Below are 23,917 nucleotides of genomic sequence, written 5' to 3'. Positions count from 1 at the left end.
CCGTTGCTATTGGTCTTCTTCCTCTTCTTCCGAGTTTCAGAGCACTCGTCGTTCTTCCCAACCGAGTCACTGAGTCTGCACCGTTTCAGACTCGGCATTTGGGATTTCAGGTTCCGCTTTATGATCATTCTCTTGTTCTCTTCTCTTCTCGCTGAGGGAACGATCACCGCATTCAATTGGAGTCTCGGGTGGCCTCAAAAATCGAACTTAAATAACCCCAGAAAGAGAATTTTCGGACTTGAGGCACTGCGATGAGGACGGCACGTAAACCCTAATCTCCGAATTGGTATTCGAAGGGAAAAAAACAGAGCAAGAAAGGAAGAACACGAAGCTTGGGCAACTCGAGATTCTGAGCAGTGGAATGGAAAGTGAAGATAAAAGGGTGTCAGAAAGGGAAGGAATTTAAGTTTAAGAACGTCGTTGAAGAATTTGATCGAGGAAGATCGAATGAGCAGAGAGACTGTGACAAAAGGGATCTTGTTTTCGGTAAGACCTCTCTCTCTCTTTCTCTCTCACCAACTGCCTAAGAAGACAGAGAGAAGAGAGAGAAACAGGAAAAGTTTTATTATTTTTGTGAAAGGAAGAATCCTCGGACGGATTACAATGTAATTTGTAATTTTTATGGGACTGAACAAAAGAGATTGTAACATGGGATTGGATAAGGAGGTGTTGTAAGTAATACCAAGGAAGAAGTTGTTTTTAGAGAGAGAAAGGAAGAGGTGACAGAGTAAGACTTAAGAGAGAGAAAGAGAATTCTTGAGCGTTATCTTGTTTGTTATAGAATGCAACTAGGTGGTTGCTAACTTGCGCTTTTTGCGTGTGGTGGATACCGCAATTTCTTCTTCCTTGGTCATGGCATTCTGGTTCGGCATCTTGGGCCGGGTTTCATGGGTGTCATCATTATACCAAGTTCTAAAAACTTTAATGCAAAAAGCTTCAAACTTGCAATGATATGGCGTGTTTGTGTATGAGTGAACAAAACACACACAATGACACCGCTGAAATTTGTTCCAAGAAATTTGGAGTTTATATAATGTGTGTGCGCCGTCATTTATAACTTGTCTATATATTTGAGACATTTCTCTTTTTGTTAACGTTGTTGTTGTCATGAGTTTTTGTCCTATGATTTTTTACTACTATTGTTGTGTTCACTTCATGCCTTGGATTGGAGATTGAGGATTTGAATAATGAATATTTTGGTTATGGGATTTTTTTGAGATATTTAAGGAAAGCGTTTTTTTCTTTTTTGTCCCTCATTTCTCCGGTGGGGGGTGAAGGTTTTTCAAGAGGACGACGTGCAAACAGTAACCAGCCCCAAAAAGTTTGTAACTTCAATAAAATAATTTGATTCAATACAAATCTATTTTATCTATGGGCTTTTATTTTATTTCCTTCTTTTAATTAAATTTATCTTTCAATTTTTCTCTTGGTGTTGTTATCTTTCACTTTTTTTAAGGGAAAAAAATCTTCCTGGTTCTGGATCATGAGTCTTGGAACATCGGGTATCAATCATGGATGACGAGAAAATGGTCTAGAATTTATTTGTTTTCTAATATGTACAAAAATAAATAATATATTCTTTTAATTTTTCAAAAATTTTATTTTATTTTATTTTTTCTTCGCCCTTTGGGTTTGGCCGTTTGGGAACGAAAGCTTCATTCTTTGCACGACCACCGTGAAGACCATGGAAGAGATTCTTCTCACCATTCGTTGTTATTAGAAAGGTAATATAATCACGTGTGTTTATCTTGCTAAATGATAACATCATTTGTTAATTTATCCCCAAAAGACTAAAATGGTTCAACATTATTCTTTTTCATAACTAAGCAAAGTTAATATGTTAAATTCTGGGAAACAAGTAAAGTAGAACTTTTGTTTTCTAAATTAAAAAGAATATATATTAAATCTAAAAGATAAACGATGTTAGGTAACTGTAACTAGGTCTACTTTGTCTCAATACCTTGGTGCAGCAAGTTTAATGTGCAATTGGATCTATAATTCAGTGATTATTTTTGTTGAATAACTTTTTGTGGAAAAATAAAAGCTCCACGTTGAATTTATTTTCTAAAATAAAGTGTAGAGACTAGAGAGTCATGTTCAGCGTAGAAGGAGCTTGTGAATGTGTTGAATGATGCAATGGGAGCAAAAAGCCATGGTTTGTGGTTTTAAATAGCAGGGAAGAGGGGTTCCGTAAAAATTCATGTACAATTGTCTTCATATGAAGTTGATAGTTAAGAGTTGTTAGATGACAATTTAATCAAATCTGTTAAATCATTCAACGATTTTTAACTATCAACTTCACATGAAATTAATTGCATATGAGTTTCTATTTGTGAATCATATAAATATGCGTAAAGCTGATTTGTCATTACCATATCAAAGCTATCAATTACCAACTAATAATTAAATTAGTTTTTTAATTTTTTTTATAAGATAATTAAGGTAGTGTTTTAATTTTTAACTTAACTAAATTAGCTAATCGGTTAATTGTGTTAATAAAAACTTGACGTGAAAAATGAATATTTGTATAGCAGAAAATGAATCAAGTTAGAAGAAAGGAAACAAGATTGAAAATGGTAGAGATGCATTCACGAAGAATAGAGAATGGTTAGGCAGAAAATGTAGAGTATGTAGAGTTTGGATAAGTAAGTGAGGAGAAAATGAATATTGGCATTGAAATGTTGAATTGCTTAATGCTTATAAAAATTTTCACGTGTTATTTATATACAACTTGCATGCAGGGACGCTAACAAGTTTTTTTATTAACTAACTTACTACCTAACTTTTGTTAAAAAAAAAAACTTACTACCTAACTGTACAAGACTTTACATGATGATTCAGAGAGTAGCTTATTCCGAAGAAGGTGGATCAGATATCTGTCGGTTCGGTAGGATGGTAAGACTGGATCTTAAGAGCGGTGGGGTGGTACTTGTAAAGGCATTCCAATATTTAGAGTAGAGTGATCATAGACACGAGATGAAAGAATACCCGAGAGTATAGCGAATTTGTTAGGATTTAGAATGGTCATAGACAGATCGGATTGCGAAGGGTCCAAGAGCACTTAAGACATCAAATTTATAACACTAACTGATTTTTAACTAACTTTTTCGGTTAGTATTTCTAATTCTATCAATAATTACTCTATAACTTTAACTTCCAAATTTCATATGCTCAAGTTACATTCCCCTTTAAATTAGAATTGTGATTGTCTAAAAGACCTAATTTAAATAAAAACTTATGTCCTGAAATGAACTAAAATCCATGAACCATTTCTTATGAATTTAACATAATAACAAAAAATATATTAAATACACCACTTTTATACATTTTCTATTTTTATTACTATTTCTTATATTAAAAGTGATTAATAAAAGATTAATTATCCCATCAAAAAAAGTATACCAAAGATGTACAAAAGAGATAGTACAAACATAATAATTCATAAAACAAAAAAGATTACAAATGTGTAGCATGTGAGCGTGTCAGAACTCACACTGTTTCCGGATTGGCGAGAGGGACATGGCATGAACATGTATAGTTAATGATCCACCTATTTACATCATATGATTTGTTACTTTTAATTAACCCCAACACACACACATCTCATCTAGTGGTGGATTCTATATGAACTCGGTGTCCCACAAATGTCATGTTCAAGTAAAATTTCTTATTAAGATTAGAGGATGCAACTAGTTTATAGAATTTTAATACAAGACAATTCTGAAATGTGAATCAGTTTTCAGTAAATTAACAATGAAATCTGAATTGTTCTATGTGATGTCCCAAGCAAATTAAATGAAAGAAAACTGAATAGATATGTAAAAAGTGAATTAGATTAGGAGAGATTAAAATACTAAGGAATTAGATTTAACTTAAGTGACCAAGGAACTGACAGTTAATTGAATTAAAATTTAATCACTTATAGTTTGTTGTGAATTAAATCTTTGCTTGATTGAAGTGAGTGGCAAGAAAATTAATCCGAAAATTTGGACATCTCTAAAACCTTAACTGTTTAATTGCACTCTGGATTTACTGTTTCATGCAATTTGAATCTCAAACCACTCATTTTAGCTTGTCTGACTAGTTTAATCATTCAATTATTGTTGCTTGATCCATTAGTCCTCGTGGAATCGATCCTCACTTACCTGAGGTATTACTTGATACGAACCCGGTGCACTTGTCGGTTAGTTTGTGGTGATTCAAAATCCGCATCATCAGCATTGCCATTAAACCGAAGTCCAAACTTTTAACGAAGAAATGAATCAATCACACAAATAACCACGGGGAATTCATTGTTTTTTGGCTTATAATTTCTCGTTTCATCATATTTTGGAACATTTGAGGCAAATGTTAATATGTTCCTCCAAACATAGGGAGAGAAGTGGAAATACAAATGAATCAAATTCTAATCAAAATATAAAGTTTCTAACAGTGTTGCAGTGTGTATATATATATATACTGTCCAAGATATCATTATAGCTTCAACTGATACTATATAACATAATTGTGATTATCTAAAGCATACGACACAATATATGTATAAGTCACACCTTGAGAAGTAAAAGTCACATGGATCAACTAGTTCATACCTTTATATCTTCCTCATTAAATGATATCCTCATGCCGTAAACTTCATTGAAATCTATTCCTGGGACATCGAGGAAAGCAGGCTTCATTGTAGCTCCATGCATCCAGTCCATTGAGCTCAAACTTCCTGAACTGACACTCTTTGGTAATGGTGGCATGTCTAGAAATTGTTTCTTTTCTTCAATTGAGTTCTCCTCTGTGTTAAGAACAGGAACTTTGATTTCCAGAATATCGGAGAACGGCAAGTCTATTGCTGCCTTTTATAAGAGATCCTTTTCACACTCATAAAACACATCACTCAGAAGCTGTTCCTTTTGAAGAACATCAATATCAGCAGATTTTAGTCCCTGTGAGAAGACATCTTCCCCACAAGATATCATTGAGATGGCTGCTGTCACAGGATCCAGGTTCATGAATGACTCTTCAAAAACAGGTTCCGGGGCTTTGAACAGATCACCCTCTGCTGTCACATACCTTTATATCTCCCTCACTAAATGATCTCCTCATGCCATAAACTTGATCGAAAGCTATTCCTGTGTTGTTTGTCATATTTTGTTGAAGGCATGACAAGAAGCCATTCAACTTGTTACCTGAACCCAACTGCACCCAACATCTTTTCTTAACCGACTTGCATTAATCAGGGCTCTCAATTCCCTGATCCGATCCCACATACCAAACTTGGCATATAGGTTTGATAGCATAACGCAGATCCCAACATTCTGAGGATCTAAGTGAAGTGCTCTTTCAGCTGCCAATTCGCCCAACTCTATGTTCCCACAATCCACACATGCACTGAGTAGAGCTCCCCACATGGAGATGCTACATTTTCCCACTCTCTCATTTAGTATTTCCCATGCCTTGTGCAACTCCCCAGCCCTGCAAAGCAAATCAACCAAACAGCTGTAATGCTCTGGACCAGGATCTAACTTGAATTCATTAGCCATAGATTCAAAATACTTGACACCCTCTTGTACTTGGCCGGTTCGACCACAAGCCGAGATCACCGTAAGAAATGCTATCCCATCTGGTTTGATTCCTTCCACCAACATTTCATTATATAAAGCAATGACTTCTTTGTAGTGTCCATTTCTGCCATACACACCAAGCATTGAAGTCCACAGCACAACATCTCTGCTTCTTTCTTTTTTCACCTCGGTTCCTGCCAACCCGAACACTTGCCATGCCTTCTTCACCATCCCACACTTGCCATACATCTCAATCAGCGCACTCTGCAGAAACACATCACTCTCTATGTCCCGTATCGTACGCAGCAAATAACTATGCAGTTGTCTACCCAATTCAATGGCGGATAAACCGGTGCATGCACGTAAAGCCGCTGAGAGTGTAAAGTGATCGTACTTCAATTTCAAGACTGGCATCTTCCTAACTAGTTCAAGCTGTTCAACCCAGAAACCAGCATGGACATAACCGGACAAAAGTGCATTGGCACAAACGGTGTTCTTGTGAGGAGTTTCATCAAACACAAGGACTGCATCTTTCAAAGTGGACAATTTAGAGTAGAGATCAATGAGAGCACTGGCCACAAACACACTAGAGGACCAACCCGATTTTGCCAGGTGAGCATGTATCTGTTTGGGAAAGTGAACATCTGCGAGTGTAGAGGAAGCATTTAAGGTGCTGCAGAAAGCGTAGGTATCCAAAGGAATGGCATTGGAGTGCATGAAGGAGAAGGTAGTGAGAGCGAGAAAGGGGAGGCCCATGCGAGAAGAATCAGAGATGATGGCATTGAAGTGTATGGGGTTGGTGGAGTTGATGCTGATGCATCTCAAGAACTTGTTCATCAGTGTTTGAAGCTTCTTATTAGCAAAAGAATGGGGGCACCCGGCGGCGTATGTGGCCATCATTCCTGTGTGAAGACGGTGGCACCGAAAGAGGATGCCCCTCCTCACCAGGTACCCATGCACTTTCTTCATGTCTAATCTTTCATGTTTATGATGACGACATTTCCGCAAAAATTGAATTACATAATCAAATATCAGGTTGGAGTTGGACATGTCAAAGTAGAATAATATGGAGTTGGAGTCAACAAACACCAGTACACCACACTATAAACCAAGGTTCTGAGAACCGGACCGATTATCAAACCGCTCTAGTCACTGATTCACTGGTTTACTAGTCCAACCGGTCCAACCGTAGTCCAACCGAAAAAACCGTTTTAGAATAAAATAATAAATAAATTATAGAACAACTCTCATCAACACAATAAAAACATTCAATAAATCATCAACACAATAAAAATTATAGAACATGTTTATTGCTATATTATAAAATTACAAAACATGTTTGTTTAATAGTTAATACATTGACAGTATTAAATGTTTTTCAAGCATCCAATCAAATGTGTTTTCAAATGATGGTAAAAATTTATAAATTGAGTTGTGTAAACCATCTTTAGAAAGATACCTAAAATAGGATCGATCCTTTGGCTTCTAAAACCTAAAACAGCCTCCATCACCAGTTCATTGTGCGGATGGTTTTCAATGTTGGAAGTTACTCCACTCCCAACTTTGAGCTGCTCCCTAATAAAGTTTCAAGTAGATAATTCAAAACATATTAATACTATGGCTCAAAACATATTAAAGCTTGAGGTGTATGCATGTATTCAGTGAAATCGAAGCAAAACTAACCGTGAGAAGAACGTTAAAACTTATTCGTGGTTTTTATAGAAAGCATTCCATCTGTTTACAAGCATCAAATATAAACAGCTCAAATTCTCATCAATAAAATATGAAAATTATGTAGATGTTTTTTCCTCTCTAAAATGAATAGTCCAATTGTTAAGTTACCCCAGTTGTCAGCATCATCGTTGGAAGAAAACCTCAGCTTGAAATTCCTCTAAGCAGCTTCCATTACCAGTATCAGAGACTACTCACAAAAACTAATATTATGAGAATCACCGAGAGTCTGAAATCAACCTATTATACATCAAACGCCAAAAGATGCACCATCAAGTTTTTAACATAGTTTTCACAAGGTTATCACAAAAATTAACATGCTTTAACAAAGATTAACAAAGTTTTCAACCAAATTTTAACAAGCTCAGCACAATGATTAACAACAAAATCAAGAAACTTTAACAAAATTTAACAACAGACAAAAAAAAAGTAAGAACCAGCAAGAACAAGCCAGTAATCAATTTATTAGTATCAATTTATCATCAATCAATAAGCCAGTAACAGGGTTAATCAGTCAAAAACAGGCCAGAACAAGCCAGAGAAGTGAGCAAAGCCAATCAACCAAGAACAAGCACTAAGCACTGACAGAGCATCCAATTAACTCAAGCACAAAGTAAAAAAAAAAAAAAAGCAACACATCACTTAATCAATAATCATCAATCAATGAAAGCACAAAAACACCAGCAGTGAGAACACTAGCAGTGTGCATTAAAAAACGACGATCACTGACCATCGAAGAACAAGCACGAAGAGGGTTTGATTTCTGAACAGACAATAAAATAAACACGAAGAACAAGCACTAGATTGGAATGGAGCGAAGTAGCGAACGCCGATAGCACGAAGACGGAAGTTCTTGAGTGCAACGGAGGCGGCAACAGCAGTCTCTCACTCTGACAGACGGCGAAAAGATTGGAATGGAGAAGGGTTTTTTTGTTGGTTGAGCTTCTGCTCTCTGAACTCGAAGGAAGGAGATTGGAATGGAAAAGGGTTTTTCTTCAATAAAATCACAAAACGTTCAATAATCAATCATCCTGTGATTTGATTTCGGAACAGAGCATTAAAAAAAATGAAGAACAGGTGAGCGTGAGCACTGACCTTCGGTCTCAGACGGCGAGCACGACGGCGAGCAGAGTCATCAGACGAAGACGAAGACGAAGACGACGGACGCTCGAGGAAGAAACAGCGTGCCTGCGACTGGTGAGTCTGAGAGCGTACAGGGGTCAGTGCGACGGACGGCGCGGCGGCAATAGAGGCACAAGGCGGTGGTGGAGGCTAGGGTTGCGGGCAGCAGTTCCTTGTTGTTGCTCTCTGAAATCTGAATTCTGAAGGAAGGGGCTTGGGGGGCACAAGGCCGGGGGTTGGCATCTCTCTCTCAGTTTTTTAACGAACGACGTCGTGTTACTTAGACCGGACGGTAACGGTTCCGATTCAACGGCCACATCCGGTTTTTAATTGAACGGTTTTAGACAATAAACCAAACCGTTAAAGCTGTCGGCTCAGAGTCGGACCGGTCCGATCGATCGATCCGGTCCGATTTTTAGAACTATGCTATAAACTAATGTTTCGAGAATCGAACCAGATGATCCGATTCGGTTGAAGTAAGAAACCATTGGAAAAAAACCGGCAAAAAATCGATTAACCAATAAATTGCTTGAATCGGACGGTTTTTTCGGTTTTCAATTTTAAAAATATAAAATAAATATATAAACCCTCTCCTTGAGTTGCTAAAATCGTATTAAGGTGCTGCTTTTTCTGTTTTTGTTTATTTTTGCTTAATTTGTTAAAATTCTGAGTTGATATTCTTATTCTAAGTTGCTGATTTTCTAAAATAATTTTGTATTTTGAGTTGGAATTATTGCTGATGTGATTCTGAATTTAGTTTGAATTTTTTGTTTAATTTTTTGTTTTTTAATTCTCTGGCTTTGGATGCTGTGAAGCTTTTGGATTCTGAGTTTTGTTGAGTACTTGATTAGTATCGAAAATACAAATTGATACGTCACCCTTATCCTCGGTTGCGCAATAAGCTCGGCACGTGAATCATAAAGCTCGCCCGGAATACTCGGTATGTGAGCAGATAAGCTCGACCTTACCCATTCGAATGAAAAGACACGTGCATCATAAAGCTCGGTCCCGTATCAGCCGTCCGAAAAGCTCGGCACGTGATTAGGACCGAAGCAGCATCACCCAACTGAAAATAAGAAACGTGCTCAGCAGGTTTATAGCACCAAAACAGAATATCATAACCAACCTACAAACTAGGACTTATCCATTAACGGGTAAAAACCAACTCCTATAAAACCTAGATGATACGCTCGGCTAGGTCTCAGGTTCTATCACTCTTATTCTCTCACTCTTATTCTCTCACTCTTTTCTCTTAACTCACTCACCGTGAATCACTACTGACTTGAGCGTCGGAGTATCTTGTGCAGGTATTCCCGCCGCGGTGTTTGACTTCCGGCCGACGTCAAGCTCTTCCTCCTCGGTGTCAACTCACTCGGAAGCGCTTAAGCTCGGCCTCCCTAGTGTTCGGACGAACCACTTGGTGCCCACCGTGGGGCCCGGAATACATCTAACCCCATTTTTCCTTCGTCTAGTCTTCTATTTTATTTTGCAGGATTCCCGATCCTCGGACATGGCTGACAAGGAAAATCCACAACTCTCACAGGATGACCTCCTGGCTCAGATCGCCGAGCTTCAGGCGGAGGTACGGAGGATAGCCGAGCTCTCAACACAAAACAATGGAGAGAACTCCAAAGGCTCGGCTCAAAGTGCGGCGGACCCTTTAAACATCGTCCCGCCAAAAGAAAAGCTCACCCTCGACAACCCTTTCTCCGAGGAGATCACGAATTACCAGATGCCAAAAAACTTTACGCTGCCCACCGCGCTGGAGCCGTACAAGGGGTTCGGCGACCCCCGAGCCCATGTGAAGAAGTTCCAATCGATGATGTTCTTCAACGGCCCGAACAATGAGCCCGTCCTCTGTCGAGCGTTTCCCACTTACCTAGATGGTGCTGCATTACTCTGGTTTTCTAAACTTTCTGCAGGTTCGATTTCCTCCTTTGAAGACCTCGCCAGATCATTCATTGATTACTTTGAAGACCTCGCCAGATCATTCATTGATTACTTCGCTGCATCAAGAATCTATGTACATGGCTCAGACTATCTCGGCACCATCAAACAGGGTCAGCACGAGAGTCTGAAAGACTACATGACCAGATTCGCTGACGCCACTATGGAGATCCAAGACTTGGACCCGGCCGTTCACCTGCACGCTCTCAAGGCTGGCCTCAGGCCTGGCAAATTTCGGGAGACCATTGCCATAACAAAACCAAAGACGCTAGAGGAATTCCGAGAAAGGGCGGCTGGGCAAATGGAGATTGAAGAACTCAGAGAAGCCCAGAAATCAGACAAACAGCCACATCGGAGAGATGAGGAAAGGACTTTCAGATCGCCAGGCAACAGGGACACCAAGAAACCTCCTAAGCCCGCGTCAAAGTACAACACATACACCAGATTCAACACCAGAAGAGAGAACATCATCAGAGAAATCCTCAACGCCAAAATCATAAAGCCACCAGCCCGAGCAGGGAACTACCAGGATCAACGATTCGTGGACAAGATAAAGCATTGTGCCTTCCACCGAAAGTTCGGTCATACTACAGATGACTGCATCGTTGCAAAGGACCTCCTGGAAAGACTAGCACGCCAAGGGCTCCTGGACAGATACATCGAGACCCGGAAGGGCAGAGGAGGAAACTCGGACAGGATAGAGCATAAGCAAGCAACGGCCGACGACAAAAAAGAGAGGACGACTCCTGATCCGCCAAGAGTAGTCATCAACCACATATCGGGAGGATTTGCAGGCGGAGGAGGAACAAGCTCGGCCAGGAAGCGAAGCTATAGAGCAATGCTGGCAATCGAAGGAACCATACAACCAAGGAAGGACAAAGAACCAGACGTCACAATATCCTTCAACCAAACAGACTTCAAATCGGCAAGCCCTAACCTCGACGACCCCGTGGTAATCTCCATCCAGGTCGGAGAGCTGTTGGTAAGAAAAACATTGTTAGATCCAGATAGTAGTGCTGACGTTTTATTTTACTCTACTTTTACAAAAATGAAATTATCAGAGAAATTGATACAACCCTCCTCTGGAGAGCTAATTGGGTTCTCCGGAGAGAGAGTCCCCATCATGGGGCACATATGGCTAAAGAACACGATGGGAGAGATCCCTATGTCAAAATCAATCGATATTCAATATCTAATAGTAAACTGTTATAGCCCTTATAATATTATACTTGGGAGACCCGCACTGAACATATTCAGGGCAGTGGTGTCCACATTACACCTGTGTGTCAAGTTTTCAGTGCAGGAAAACAAGATCGCTACGGTGTACGCCGACCATCAAGAAGCTCGGCAGTGTTACAACGCTGGTCTAAAACCAGTCCAAACAGAACAGGAAGCTCGGCCCCAGGTTCAAACAATCCACACGACGGCCAACTCAGCAACACTAGCCGATCTAGACCCAAGGGAAGACCTCGGCGAAAGACCTCGGCCAATGGACAATCTTCAACAAGTAACACTAACAGCAGACGACAAACAATGCACATATGTCGGAGAGGCATTAGAAGGGGCAGACCGAGCAAGACTCATTCACATACTGCGTCAGAACGCCGACCTTTTTGCATGGACATCAGATGACATGCCCGGAATCAACCCAGAAGTCATCTGCCACAAGCTAGCAATCGACAAAACAATCCGACCAGTTGCACAGAAGAAAAGGAACCTCGGAGAAGAGAAAAAACAAGCAGCACTCGAAGAAACCCAGAAGCTCCTCAATGCAGGTTTCATCAGAGAGATTCGCTTCACCACATGGTTGTCCAACGTGGTAATGGTAAGGAAGAGCTCAGGTAAATGGCGCATGTGCGTCGACTTTACAAACTTAAATAAAGCTTGCCCTAAAGATGCATATCCACTGCCTTGCATTGATAAATTAGTTGATAACGCCTCTGGTTTCAAAGCTTTGAGTTTTATGGATGCATACTCTGGCTATAACCAGATTCTAATGCATCCAGAAGACCAAAGCAAAACAGCTTTTATAACAGAACATGGGAATTTTTGTTACAAGGTAATGCCCTTTGGCCTAAAGAATGCAGGTGCGACATATCAAAGGCTAATGGACAAGGTGTTCCAACAACAGATAGGTCGCAACATGGAGGTCTACGTAGATGACATGGTAGCAAAAACACCTATGCAGGGGTCACACTGTGACGACCTAGTAGAAATCTTCAGACAACTCTGAACATATAACATGAGACTCAATCCAGACAAATGTGCGTTCGGAGTACAAGGAGGGAAGTTCCTGGGATTCATGTTAACATCTCGAGGCATCGAGGCCAACCCAGAAAAGTGCAAGGCCGTGTTGAACATGACAAGCCCAAAAACGGTAAAGGAAGTCCAGCAACTTGCAGGACGAATAGCTGCCCTGTCACGTTTCCTACCTGCAGTGGCAAACCGGTCTTATCACTTTTTCCAGACATTCTCTAAAGGCAGGAAGTTCAACTGGACAGACGAATGCGAAAATGCTTTTACCGAACTTAAACAACACTTAACATCACCACCAATCCTCCAAAGACCAGAGACAGGTAACCCACTGTATTTATACCTATCAGTATCTAACCATGCTATAAGCTCGGTTTTAGTAACAGAAACAGGAAGAAAGCAAAGCCCAATATACTTCATCAGTAGGGTGCTACAACCAACAGAAACAAGGTACCCAAAGATAGAACAACTGGCGCTAGCACTAATCACCACAGCAAGAAGACTGCGGCACTATTTTTAGAGCCACACAATCATAGTACGAACGGACCAACCGCTAAGGCAGATATTAACCAGACCCGAGCTCGCCGGCAGATTGATAAAGTGGTCGGTCGAGCTCTCCGAGTTCGACATCCAGTACGAATCAAGGAAAACACTGAAGTCACAGGTGCTAGCCGACTTTATATCGGTGATGACTAATGACACACGTAATACAGAGGTCAGTTGGAGCATACATGTGGATGGGGCGTCAAACAAAGAAGGCAGTGGGGCAGGGATACTACTAAAAGAAGGAGACAAGGTGGTGGCCGAGCAGTCACTACAGTTCCGCTTCAACGCAAGCAACAATCAGGCAGAATATGAGGCCCTACTTGCTGGGCTAAAGCTCGCCCTACAACTACAAATACCCCGAATAACAGCCTACTGCGACTCTTCCTTGGTGGTACATCAAATAAAGGGCGAATTTCAGGTAAAAGATCCTTTGTTAGAGAAATATTGGCTCATAACAAAGGATCTAATTTCAAAATTTAAAGAATTTGATATTATCCATGTAAACCGAGAACAAAACACCAGGGCCGATGTGTTATCTAAGTTAGCCACAACACGGCAAGCCGAAAACACATCGGCACTGTCCCAGCTAACACTTGACAAACCAAGTTTTGAGCAAGATACAATTTTGAGTATTACACAGGTCCCAGATTGGCGAACACCTTTTTTCGATTACATTAATACAGGCACCATTCCAAATGATGAGCCGAACTTGCCACTCTTCCGAAGAAGAGCAAGCTTCTATACAGTGCTCGGAAACACCCTATACAGGCGAGGACACTCACAACCATTGCTCAAGTGCATCAGCAACGAGGAAGCCGAGGAGGTTATGGCTGAAGCGCATGAAGGAGTCTGCGGCAACCATATCGGCGGCCGAGCATTAGCAGCAAAGATCTTGCGAACAGGATACTATTGGCCGACGATAAAACGGGACTGCATCACAAAAGTCAAAGCATGTGATAATTGTCAAAAGCATGCCACCCTCTCAAAGATCCCAGCCGAGGAGCTCCATACCATAGAGGTAAGCTGGCCTTTCGATAGGTGGGGATTGGATATCCTTGGACCCTTTCCGAAAGCGCCAGGCCAGGTAAAGTTCCTCTTAGTGTCAATTGATTATTTCTCTAAGTGGATAGAAGCACAACCACTAGCGCACATAACATCAGAAAAAGTGCGATCTTTTCTATGGAAAAATATCATATGCAGATTCGGTATCCCAAGAGAAATAATCTCAGATAACGGAAGACAATTTACAGACCATAAGCTCGCCACCTTTCTGACAAATTTTAACATCAAACATCATTTCGGCTCAGTAGAGCACCCGCAGACTAATGGACAAGTTGAATCAGCTAACAGAATTATCTTGCAGGGATTAAAGAAAAAGCTCGGCGAAGCTAAAGGGGAGTGGGCCGACCTCATTCCAGAAATTCTATGGAGTTACAACACCAGCATTCAATCTGCCACAGGGGAAACTCCCTTCAAATTGGTATATGGCGCAGAAGCGCTCATTCCAGTAGAGGTCAGCGTCCCAACGTTAAGGACCGAGCTCTATAATCAACCAAACAATCAACAAGCTCGGTCAGCCGAACTGGACCTCGTAGAAGAAGACAGAGACATCTCCGCCATAAAGCAGCGAGCCAGAAAACGATACCTAGAGCAAAGACACCACAAAAGAGTAGTTCACAGGTCCTTCAACAATGGAGACCTTGTACTCAGACGAACAGAAGATGCGCGGAAACCACCAGCACATGGCAAATTAGCGGCAAATTGGGAAGGTCCTTTCCGAGTTCTTCAAAACCTCGGAAAGGGGGCTTACAAATTAGAAACCCTTAGAGGAGAGCAACTTCCAGGAACATGGAACGTCTCCTCTCTAAGGGAATATCAATCATGACATAGCCTGTGTAATAGCGAATGATGGTACTCTTTTTTCCTTCCGACGGTTTTTTCCCAAAACGCAAGGGTTTTACTCGGAAAGGGTTTTAATGAGGCCGGACGCAACAAATCATTGTACCCATACAACCTAATGTACAATCAAAACAGTTCTCATTTAGACAGTTAGCATACATTTTAGTTAGTAAACGCACCATCCGAACATTATCCTCGGAACACTAACATCATAAGCCGAGCATATTCCTCGGAAAACTCCCATCATAAGAATAAGTCAAAGTGTTTCCAATTAACAAACTAACCCGAGCTTCATACTCGGAAAACAACACGCGCATACCGAGCATACTGCTCGGGAGATGTACAAACAAACATTATCATCAAACAAATCTTAAAGCGCTTCCATTCAAAAAGATAAATACTACATTAGAACAGCTATTCACATTTCTGACAAGTTCACTTAAGCAAAGAACGGCTTAGGCCATCTTCAATACATACACACGACTGTTTCCAACACATAGTCATAAATTCATTCAAAATATCAACCTCTTTTCATAATTAAGCCGAGCTATATGCTCGGAAAACAAAAGTATCACTACCGATAACAATATTCGGAATTACCCAGAAAAGCAAAAAAGTTCTAAAAGAGCCACAATACTACATACGAAGCTCACAAATTTTAACTAAGAGCCTACTCGACTTTGTCACCAATGCTGGATCCTTCACCTTCATCAGCAACAACAGGTTCGTCCTCCACAAGCTGCCCACCCACAACCACCTTCGTCGCATCAAGCTTATCCACATCCGACTCAGGAAACAGCACCCGCACTTGAGAAACAGCACATTCAAACCCTTGTGCAAAGGCCTTGTAGACTTCGGTCTGCAACTCCTTAACCCTTGACCCCAAGCGGTCATTCTCAACCTTAAAAGTCCTTACCTCCTCCGTAGAAGTAAGCCGAAGGCGCTTCTCCTCAGACAGCTCAGAAGACAGCTTAGAGATGGTCCTCTCTTTCTCCTCCAAAGCCATAGAGAGCTTGCCAACATCCAAAGCAGACTTATTCTCTTTTTCAAGAGCAAGCTCTTCAGCACGGCCAACAGCCACGATGCGCGCACCAATCACCTAAGACATATTATAACATCGTCACAGCAATAACAGCATCATAACAGCAACGTATAAATAAGTCACAAACACCTACCTGAAGAAAACGACTAACTCCTACATGCCTGATGTCTTCAATCATCTTCATATCGTCCGGAAAGCAGCAAAGTTCATCCGCCATAACAGAAAAGGGATACAACTTACCCCATAAAGACCGACTATGTACGTCCTCTGAATACCCATGCAGTTTCTTCTGAGACTCATAAGCAGACTCCACTCGCTGAAGCTCCATAGAAGACTCTCCGTCCTTCAGGAAAGCCTCAGCAATCTTCTCTTTTGCAAGACCCCTCTTTCATTTAGACTTAAGGGCAGGCTCCGGCTGAATCACAAGACCTTTATCAGCATTGGTAGCCGAACTCTCCTTTTCGGCTTTCCTCCGCTGACTGAAGAATGACTTCAGACCAGCAGTGGTAATCGTAGGCGCCTTGTCACCTGCACAGAGGGCCAACAGAATAAGAACAAACAAGGACAAAACGAACAAACAAAGCAAAAACAACTAATTTACCTAGATATCTCAGAACCGCCTCTCTATCAAGATCCCATTTTAACAACTCGGACACAGATAGTAACCCCTTTGGGCCCAACTCCTCAAACAGAAACTCCATCACAAGTTGATCATCAACCGACCTATCATCCACGTCTAAGGCTTGCACAGGTTCGGAACACCAATATAAAGGGAACTTCTCAACAAGAAACTCATTTAGATAGAACGGAAACTCCTCGGGTACACTTCTCACTTTAACATACATGGTTTTAAAATCCTTAAAAGAAGACTTGTAGAGACCGAAGATAGCACGACGGGGGTAACTACTAAGATTAACCCAAAGACCTCGATTAACCCCCTTAGCCTGAAACAAAGAGAAGAACAACCGAAGAGAGGGCGGCTGCTCAAGGAATTCCATCAAAATCTCAAACGCCCTGACAAACCCCCATGAATTAGGGTGAAGCTGGCTCGGGGCACAATTCAACCAGTATAAAACACCACATTGAAACTCGGTGAAGGGAAGTCTAACTTCTAGTTCAGTAAGCAAGCAACTATACATATAGAAAAAAGCCCAGTCATTACGACAATGGAAGACGCGGTCATCAGAATCACAAGGCAGTATCTCTATCTTAATCTTACTACCACTCCTAACCCAAACATTAGAACCCAGCACTTCAACAGACTCCTTATCACTAAACTGAGAAACGTAACCCCTAACCTTAGTATCAACCCAACTATATGGATCACCCCCAACAAACTCAAACTTCTCTTCTTCCATGGAAAGACCAAAAACCAAAATGAATAAGGGAGAAGGAGGAAGAACGCAAATCAGCACTCACCTTTTTTGCTCATTCTCTCCAAATCGCTGAAATCACCAACACAGAAAAAGAAACAAAGAGAAACCAAGGTAGACAAGTTTATTGCAAGGGAAGCGGTTACACATGAAACGTTACCATTTAATCAAACCATCAAAAAATCCATGATCAGCACTCTACAAATCAGACGGTCAGGGGTTCCTTGGAACGCGCAGCACAATCAAATCAATCATTCATTAGGGCGCGAAAACAGAGTAAGCATTAAATGCTACAAAAACGTTTCAATACCAACACATCCAACTAAGACGAGCTTGGGGGCTACGAAGACCATATGCAAGACAAAGTCAGCAACCGAGGATTCAGCACTCCTGGTCTGAGAAGCTCGCCTTAGCCATGTCTGCACCAAGGCAAGCTTGGGGGCTATGATACGTCACCCTTATCCTCGGTTGCGCAATAAGCTCGGCACGTGAATCATAAAGCTCGCCCGGAATACTCGGTACGTGAGCAGATAAGCTCGACCTTACCCATTCGAATGAAAAGACACGTGCATCATAAAGCTCGGTCCCGTATCAGCCGTCCGAAAAGCTCGGCACGTGATCAGGACCGAAGCAGCATCACCCAACTGAAAATAAGAAACGTGCTCAGCAGGTTTATAGCACCAAAACAGAATATCATAACCAACCTACAAACTAGGACTTATCCATTAACAGGTAAAAACCAACTCCTATAAAACCTAGATGATACGCTCGGCTAGGTCTCAGGTTCTATCACTCTTATTCTCTCACTCTTATTCTCTCACTCTTTTCTCTTAACTCACTCACCATGAATCACTACTGACTTGAGCGTCGGAGTATCTTGTGCAGGTATTCCCGCCGCGGTGTTTGACTTCCGGCCGACGTCAAGCTCTTCCTCCTCGGTGTCAACTCACTCGGAAGCGCTTAAGCTCGGCCTCCCTAGTGTTCGGACAAACCACAAATATAATAGAATAAGATTTGGTTTAAGAAAAGAGTGAAAGAAGAGCAGGTAGAAGTAATAGCAGCTATAATGAAATGTAATAGAAGTACTTCTTAGTTCTTAATGAAATGCGGCATACATAAATTGTCACAATAACAATTCTGAAACCAAGAGAATTTTCTAGTGGTCGTGTCAAACTCAGACAATATAAATTTGTATGTGATCGGAGGTATAAACTTCGTGTACGGTGTACCACACATGCATTCAATCTAGTCCAATTAATATGTTGAAAAACTGGAACCTATTTTCATGACCACAAATGTGGATATTGACGGACCTTTTCAATTCACAATTCAATTTGAACAAGAATAGATTCATTTTAGCAAACATAATGAAGAAATGATATTTGAAGATGCAAGAGAAATAAGTTTTCACATATTTGATAACTTTGAATACATGAGTACAGCACTAGCCTACACATGGAAGTTAAGTTCCTTTACAAGATTCGGTGTCTCAAAGGCTTTACGCAAACCAACTCCATACATATCAACAACCTATGGAAGACAAGAGAAATGGGTTATTATACGTCGATCAAATATGCACTTGCCTATATGCAAACTTGTTAAGTGAGGTATGTCACGCCTAGTATCTTGTCATTTTTTCCCTCCAAGGTAAATAAATAGTATAACTAGAAGTTTAGGTGGATAGAGGAAATACATAGAAAAAAGTGGATAAAATATTCAATACAGATAGAACACAATAACCAAAACTAGAGCAGCCCTCCACAAGATATATGCAATACAACAATAGGTTATTCTATAATCACAGTCTCAAATAAAAAATTTATATAGTCAATCACATTTCAAATAGATAAGGGAGCAAAAGACAAATCAAGCAAGAGCTAAAAGATATAACATAATACTTACAAGTATAGGTATTCTTCTATCATGGAAAGCACAATCTGATATAATGAAAATATCACCAACACTAGCTCCTTTGCTTGAAAGCAACTAGGATGAAACGATTTCAAAAAATATATTATGCATATACAAATGATTATATATCTTCATCAGAATACGAAATGTTTTCAGCTACATGCTTTATCATCTTATAATGAAAGAGGACGAGATAATAGAAGCTCGGCATAATAGCCTCTCCTTTTATTTAAACAAGACGAACAGCACCAAAAAGGCACATCCAACAAGGAAGCGAACACACACAGACTAAAGAGTGAACTCCTTTTATTTTATCGTTATTATTGAATCCTTTTCTGACTTGAGCGTTGGAGATTCTTTTGCAGGTGTTCCGTGTTCCACCTGCGGTGCTCGGAGCTTGGCCAACCAATAACTCAACCTGGGAGTAGTTGTATAACAGCATTCCACGTCGTTAAAGCTCGAACCGTCCATAGATCGGATAGTTCATCTCGGACGGAACAGTTGGCTCCTACCGTGGGGCCCAGTATAGAAACCTCACTGAATTTAACTCTCTTTTAGTTTTACACTTTCTTTTTGCAATGCTACTAACCTTCAGGTATGACTGATAGCAGAGCCCAACAGCCCACGCAAGCCGAGCTTCTAGCTCTTGCCAAACTTCAAGCTGAAGTTCGAAGGATAACCGAACTATCATCCAAAAGCCAAAACGGAAAGCATGGCGATGGAGACCTCAAGAGCTCAAACCTGAGCAATACACAATCATGGGATGCAGAACCCCAGGAGATAACCCCTCCAAAGGAAAAACTCACTTTATCCAATCCTTTTTCGGAGGATATAATAAATTTACAGATGCCAAAGAACTTTGTGCTACCTACCACACTCAAGACTTATGAAGGGTTTGGAGACCCTTGTGTTCACATTAAAAAATTCCAGTCGATGTTTTTTAACAGTGCTTCTGACCCTATGCTTTGTCGATCTTTTCCAACTTTCTTAGATGGTGCTGCCTTACTTTGGTTTTCAAAGATACATGCAGGTTCGATCTCTTGTTTTGAAGAGTTGGCAAGATCCTTCATAGATTACTTTGCTGCTTCAAGGATATATGTACATGGCTTAGACTACCTTAGCACCATCATGCAAGGACAACGGAAAAGTCTCAAGGATTACATGACGAGATTCACCAAGGCAACCATGGAGATTCCTGATCTAAGCCCGGATGTTCACTTACATGCAATCAAAAGCGGCCTCTGGCCTGGCAAGTTTCAGGAGACAATTACAGTCATGAAACCGAAGACATTGGCCGAATTCTGGGAAAAGGCTACCGGGCAAATGAAAATTGAAGAGCTCCGAGAAGCTCGGAGGACAGACAAACAGTAGCCTAGGCTGGAGGAAGAAAGAGCCTCTAGACCACCAAGTAACAAAGACCAGAAAAAACCATTTAAGCTTACCCACAAATTTGACAACTATACCCAATTCAACACAAAGAAGGAGGACAATATAAAGGAGATCCTTCACGCCAAGATTACCAAGCCTCTAAGAAGAGCTGGTAATTACCAGGATTAGAGGTTTGTAGAGAAAATAAAGCATTGCGCTTTTCATCAGAAATTTGGTCACACAACAGATGAGTGCATAGTGGCAAAAGACTTACTTGAATGGTTAGCCCAACAAGGACTCCTAGACAAATGTGTAGATGAACGCCAGCACAGGAGAAGCAGCAAAACCCGAGAAGTGGTTAACCAAATGCCAGAAGAAAATGATAAAAGAAAGTGGATGAGCTCAAACTCGCCACGGGGAGTCTTCAACTTTAACTCAGGAGGCTACGCCAGTGGGGGGACCACAAGTTCGGCCCAAAAATGAAGTTACAGAGCAATGCTGACAATAGAAGGAATGAACCTTTTGACAAAAAAGGATATAGTTACAAAGGCAATTACTTTCACGCCTTCAAATTTCAGATTATCAAGTCCAAACCTTGACAACCCCGTGGTCATCTCAGTTCAGGTTAGCGACCTGTTGGTAAGAAAGGTCTTTCTAGACTCAGGTAGTAGTGCTAATGTTTTATTTTATTCAACTTTCCAAAAATAAACTTATCTGATAAAGCCATACAGCCCTCTTCCGGGGACCTGGTTGGGTTCTCAGGAGAAAAGGTACCGGTAATGGGACACACTTGGTTGAAGACTGTTTTGGGGGAGTACCCTCAATAAAAAATAGTTGACATTCAATACTTCATAGTAAACTGCATAAGCCCATATAACATCATTTTAGGCATACTGACTTTGAATTCTTTTGGTACAATTGTATCCACTTTACACTTTTGTGTTAATTTTCATGTGCAGGATAACTTAGTAGCTACAATACACGCGAATCATAAAGAAGCATGTCAATGCTATAATGCTAGCCTAAAGTAAAAAGCGGTAAATAAGATAGCTCCAACTCAAGTACAGGCTGTTTATAACTCAGAAGACCTACCCCTGCTTAATGAGCTCGACCTGCGGGAGGATTTTTGAGAAAGACCTCAGCCTATGGACGAACTTAAAAAGGTAATATTTAATGAAAATCCTAACAAATTTACATATATCGGAAGTGCACTTTCAGGTGAAGAGAAAGCTCGGCTTATAACCGTCTTAAAACACAACGCCGACCTATTTGCGTGGAGCCCGACAGACATGCCAGGGATTGACCCTCGCATTATGTGCCACAAGTTAGCTGTGGACCCATTAGTTATACCCATAGCCCAAAAGAAGCGCAACCTCGAAACAGAAAAAAGAGAATCATCTTTGGAAGAGACCAAGAAACTGTTAACAGCAGGATTCATCAAAGAAGTAAGATTTACAACCTGGTTGTCTTACGTCGTAATAGTAAGGAAGAACACAAGTAAATGGCGCATGTGCATCGATTTTACGAATCTTAATAAAGGATGTCCTAAAGATATATACCCATTACCTTGCATTGACATGCTAGTAGATAATGCATCCGGTTATTTTTTAGTTGAGTTTCATGGATGCATACTCTGGCTATAACCAGATCCTAATGCATTCTGAGGACCAACACAAGACTGCATTCATTACGGAATTTGGAAATTTTTGTTTCACGGTAATGCCATTCGATCTTAAGAATGCAGATGTGATGTACCAGCGCTTGATGGACAAAATTTTTAGTCACCAAATCGGAAGAAATATGGAAGTTTATGTAGATGATATGGTGGCTAAAAGCCTAAAACCCCCCAAGGAGGCTCACATTACGTTGATTTGATCGAGGTTTTCCACCAAATCCGAACTTACAATATGAGGTTAAACCCTGAAAAATGCACTTTTGGAATACAAGGAGGAAAATTTCTCGGATTCAAGTTAACTTCCCAAAGAATTGAAGTAAACCCCGAGAAGTGCTCTGCCATCTTAAACATGACCACCCCAACAACTGTGAAAGAGGTCCAGAGATTGACAGGAAGAATAGTAGTCCTGTCACGATTCTTGCCAATGATAGCATATAAATCTTATCACTTTTTTCAAGTCATCTCAAAAAATAAGCAATTCAAATGGACAGATGATTGTGATAGGTCCTTTATGGAATTAAAAATAATATTGTCATCACCCCCAATACTCCAGAATCTAGAAGTCGGTAAGCTATTAAATTTATATTTATCTGTTTCTAACTATGCTATAAGCTCGGCTCTTGTCTTTGAAACAGATAAAGCACAAAGCCCAATTTACTTCGTCAACAAAGTCTTACAACCAACTGAACAGAGGTATTCAAATATAGAACAACTAGCCTTAGCTTTAGTCACTACAGCTAGAAGGCTCAGACACTACTTTCAAAGCCATACTATCATAGTCCACACAGATCAACCACTCCGGCAGATCTTAACCAGACCAGAGGTGGTGGGGAGATTAATTAAATGGTCTATTGAACTATCCGAGTTCAACATACAGTATCAATCAAGACCTACTTTGAAGTCACGGATCCTGGCCGACTTCGTTGCCGAACTCACAAATCTAGGTAATCTGACCGAGGTACACGCTTGAAGATTATATGTAGATGGAGCATCCAATAATGAAGAAAGTAGGGTCAGAATCCTATTAGAAGATGGAAACATAATAATAGAGCAGTCATTACAATTCTCCTTCGTGGCAAGCAATAATCAAGTAAAATATGAAGCCCTAATTGCTGGATTAAAGCTCGCCATTAAACTATAAATACCATGGATCGTGGTACACTGTGATTCATTGCTAGTAGTATAACAGGTAAACGGATCGTTCCAGGTAAAAGACCCCCTGTTGGAACAATATTGGCTCATGGTAAGGAACTTTATTTCAAAATTTGATAATTTCAAAATCATTCATATACCTTGGAAAAATAACCAACGAGGTCGACATACTGTCTAAGTTAGCAACGACCCGAAAGGGTAATATACCTAATCTATCACAATTAATGCTAGAACAACCTAGCGTAAACCTAACATGTGTATTAAGTGTGTCACAGGAAGAAGATTGGAGATCTCCTATCATAGATTATATTTGCCATGGAATAATACCAACTAACGAAATAAATCC

General features: G+C 40.6%; 2 protein-coding genes across 9 annotated transcripts; both read right to left on the bottom strand.

The window, feature by feature from the left end:
• LOC107605907 (pentatricopeptide repeat-containing protein At3g12770) lies at positions 4,296-8,658 on the bottom strand. Of its 8 annotated transcripts, XM_021106279.1 has the most exons (7): positions 8,379-8,656; positions 8,014-8,276; positions 7,395-7,523; positions 7,236-7,286; positions 7,012-7,127; positions 5,545-6,720; positions 4,296-5,463 (listed from the first exon to the last, which is right to left on the bottom strand). In XM_021106279.1, the coding sequence occupies exons 6-7, from the start codon at positions 6,600-6,602 to the stop codon at positions 5,166-5,168; spliced, it is 1,356 nt and encodes a 451-aa protein (XP_020961938.1). In that variant the 5' UTR covers positions 6,603-6,720; positions 7,012-7,127; positions 7,236-7,286; positions 7,395-7,523; positions 8,014-8,276; positions 8,379-8,656; the 3' UTR covers positions 4,296-5,165. The 8 variants fall into 8 exon arrangements, 6 of the variants coding, with proteins under 6 accessions (XP_020961938.1, XP_020961936.1, XP_016163336.1 ...); XM_021106277.1 differs by having other exon boundaries at positions 4,296-6,720; positions 7,395-7,473; XM_016307850.2 differs by having other exon boundaries at positions 4,296-6,738; positions 8,379-8,655.
• On the bottom strand, positions 4,474-5,136 carry LOC107607695. The gene is made up of 3 exons (XM_021107933.1): positions 5,062-5,136; positions 4,590-4,844; positions 4,474-4,491 (listed from the first exon to the last, which is right to left on the bottom strand). The coding sequence occupies exons 1-3, from the start codon at positions 5,134-5,136 to the stop codon at positions 4,474-4,476; spliced, it is 348 nt and encodes a 115-aa protein (XP_020963592.1).

Source organism: Arachis ipaensis, chromosome B07 (assembly GCF_000816755.2).
Source record: "Arachis ipaensis cultivar K30076 chromosome B07, Araip1.1, whole genome shotgun sequence".
NCBI lineage: Eukaryota > Viridiplantae > Streptophyta > Magnoliopsida > Fabales > Fabaceae > Arachis > Arachis ipaensis.
Note: the sequence above shows the minus strand (reverse complement) of the source record. Positions and strands in the feature narration are given on the sequence as shown.

What these genes read in the sequence shown, in the direction of transcription:
- LOC107607695 (XM_021107933.1), bottom strand. Translation starts at nt 5,136, where the DNA reads ATGACAAACAACACAGGAATAGCTTTCGATCAAGTTTATGGCATGAGG. An exon ending in TTAGTGAGGGAGATATAAAG is followed by an intron (nt 4,845 to 5,061) that starts GTATGTGACAGC and finishes CTCTTATAAAAG; the next exon opens with GCAGCAATAGACTTGCCGTT.
- LOC107605907 (XM_021106278.1), bottom strand. Translation starts at nt 6,602, where the DNA reads ATGTCCAACTCCAACCTGATATTTGATTATGTAATTCAATTTTTGCGG.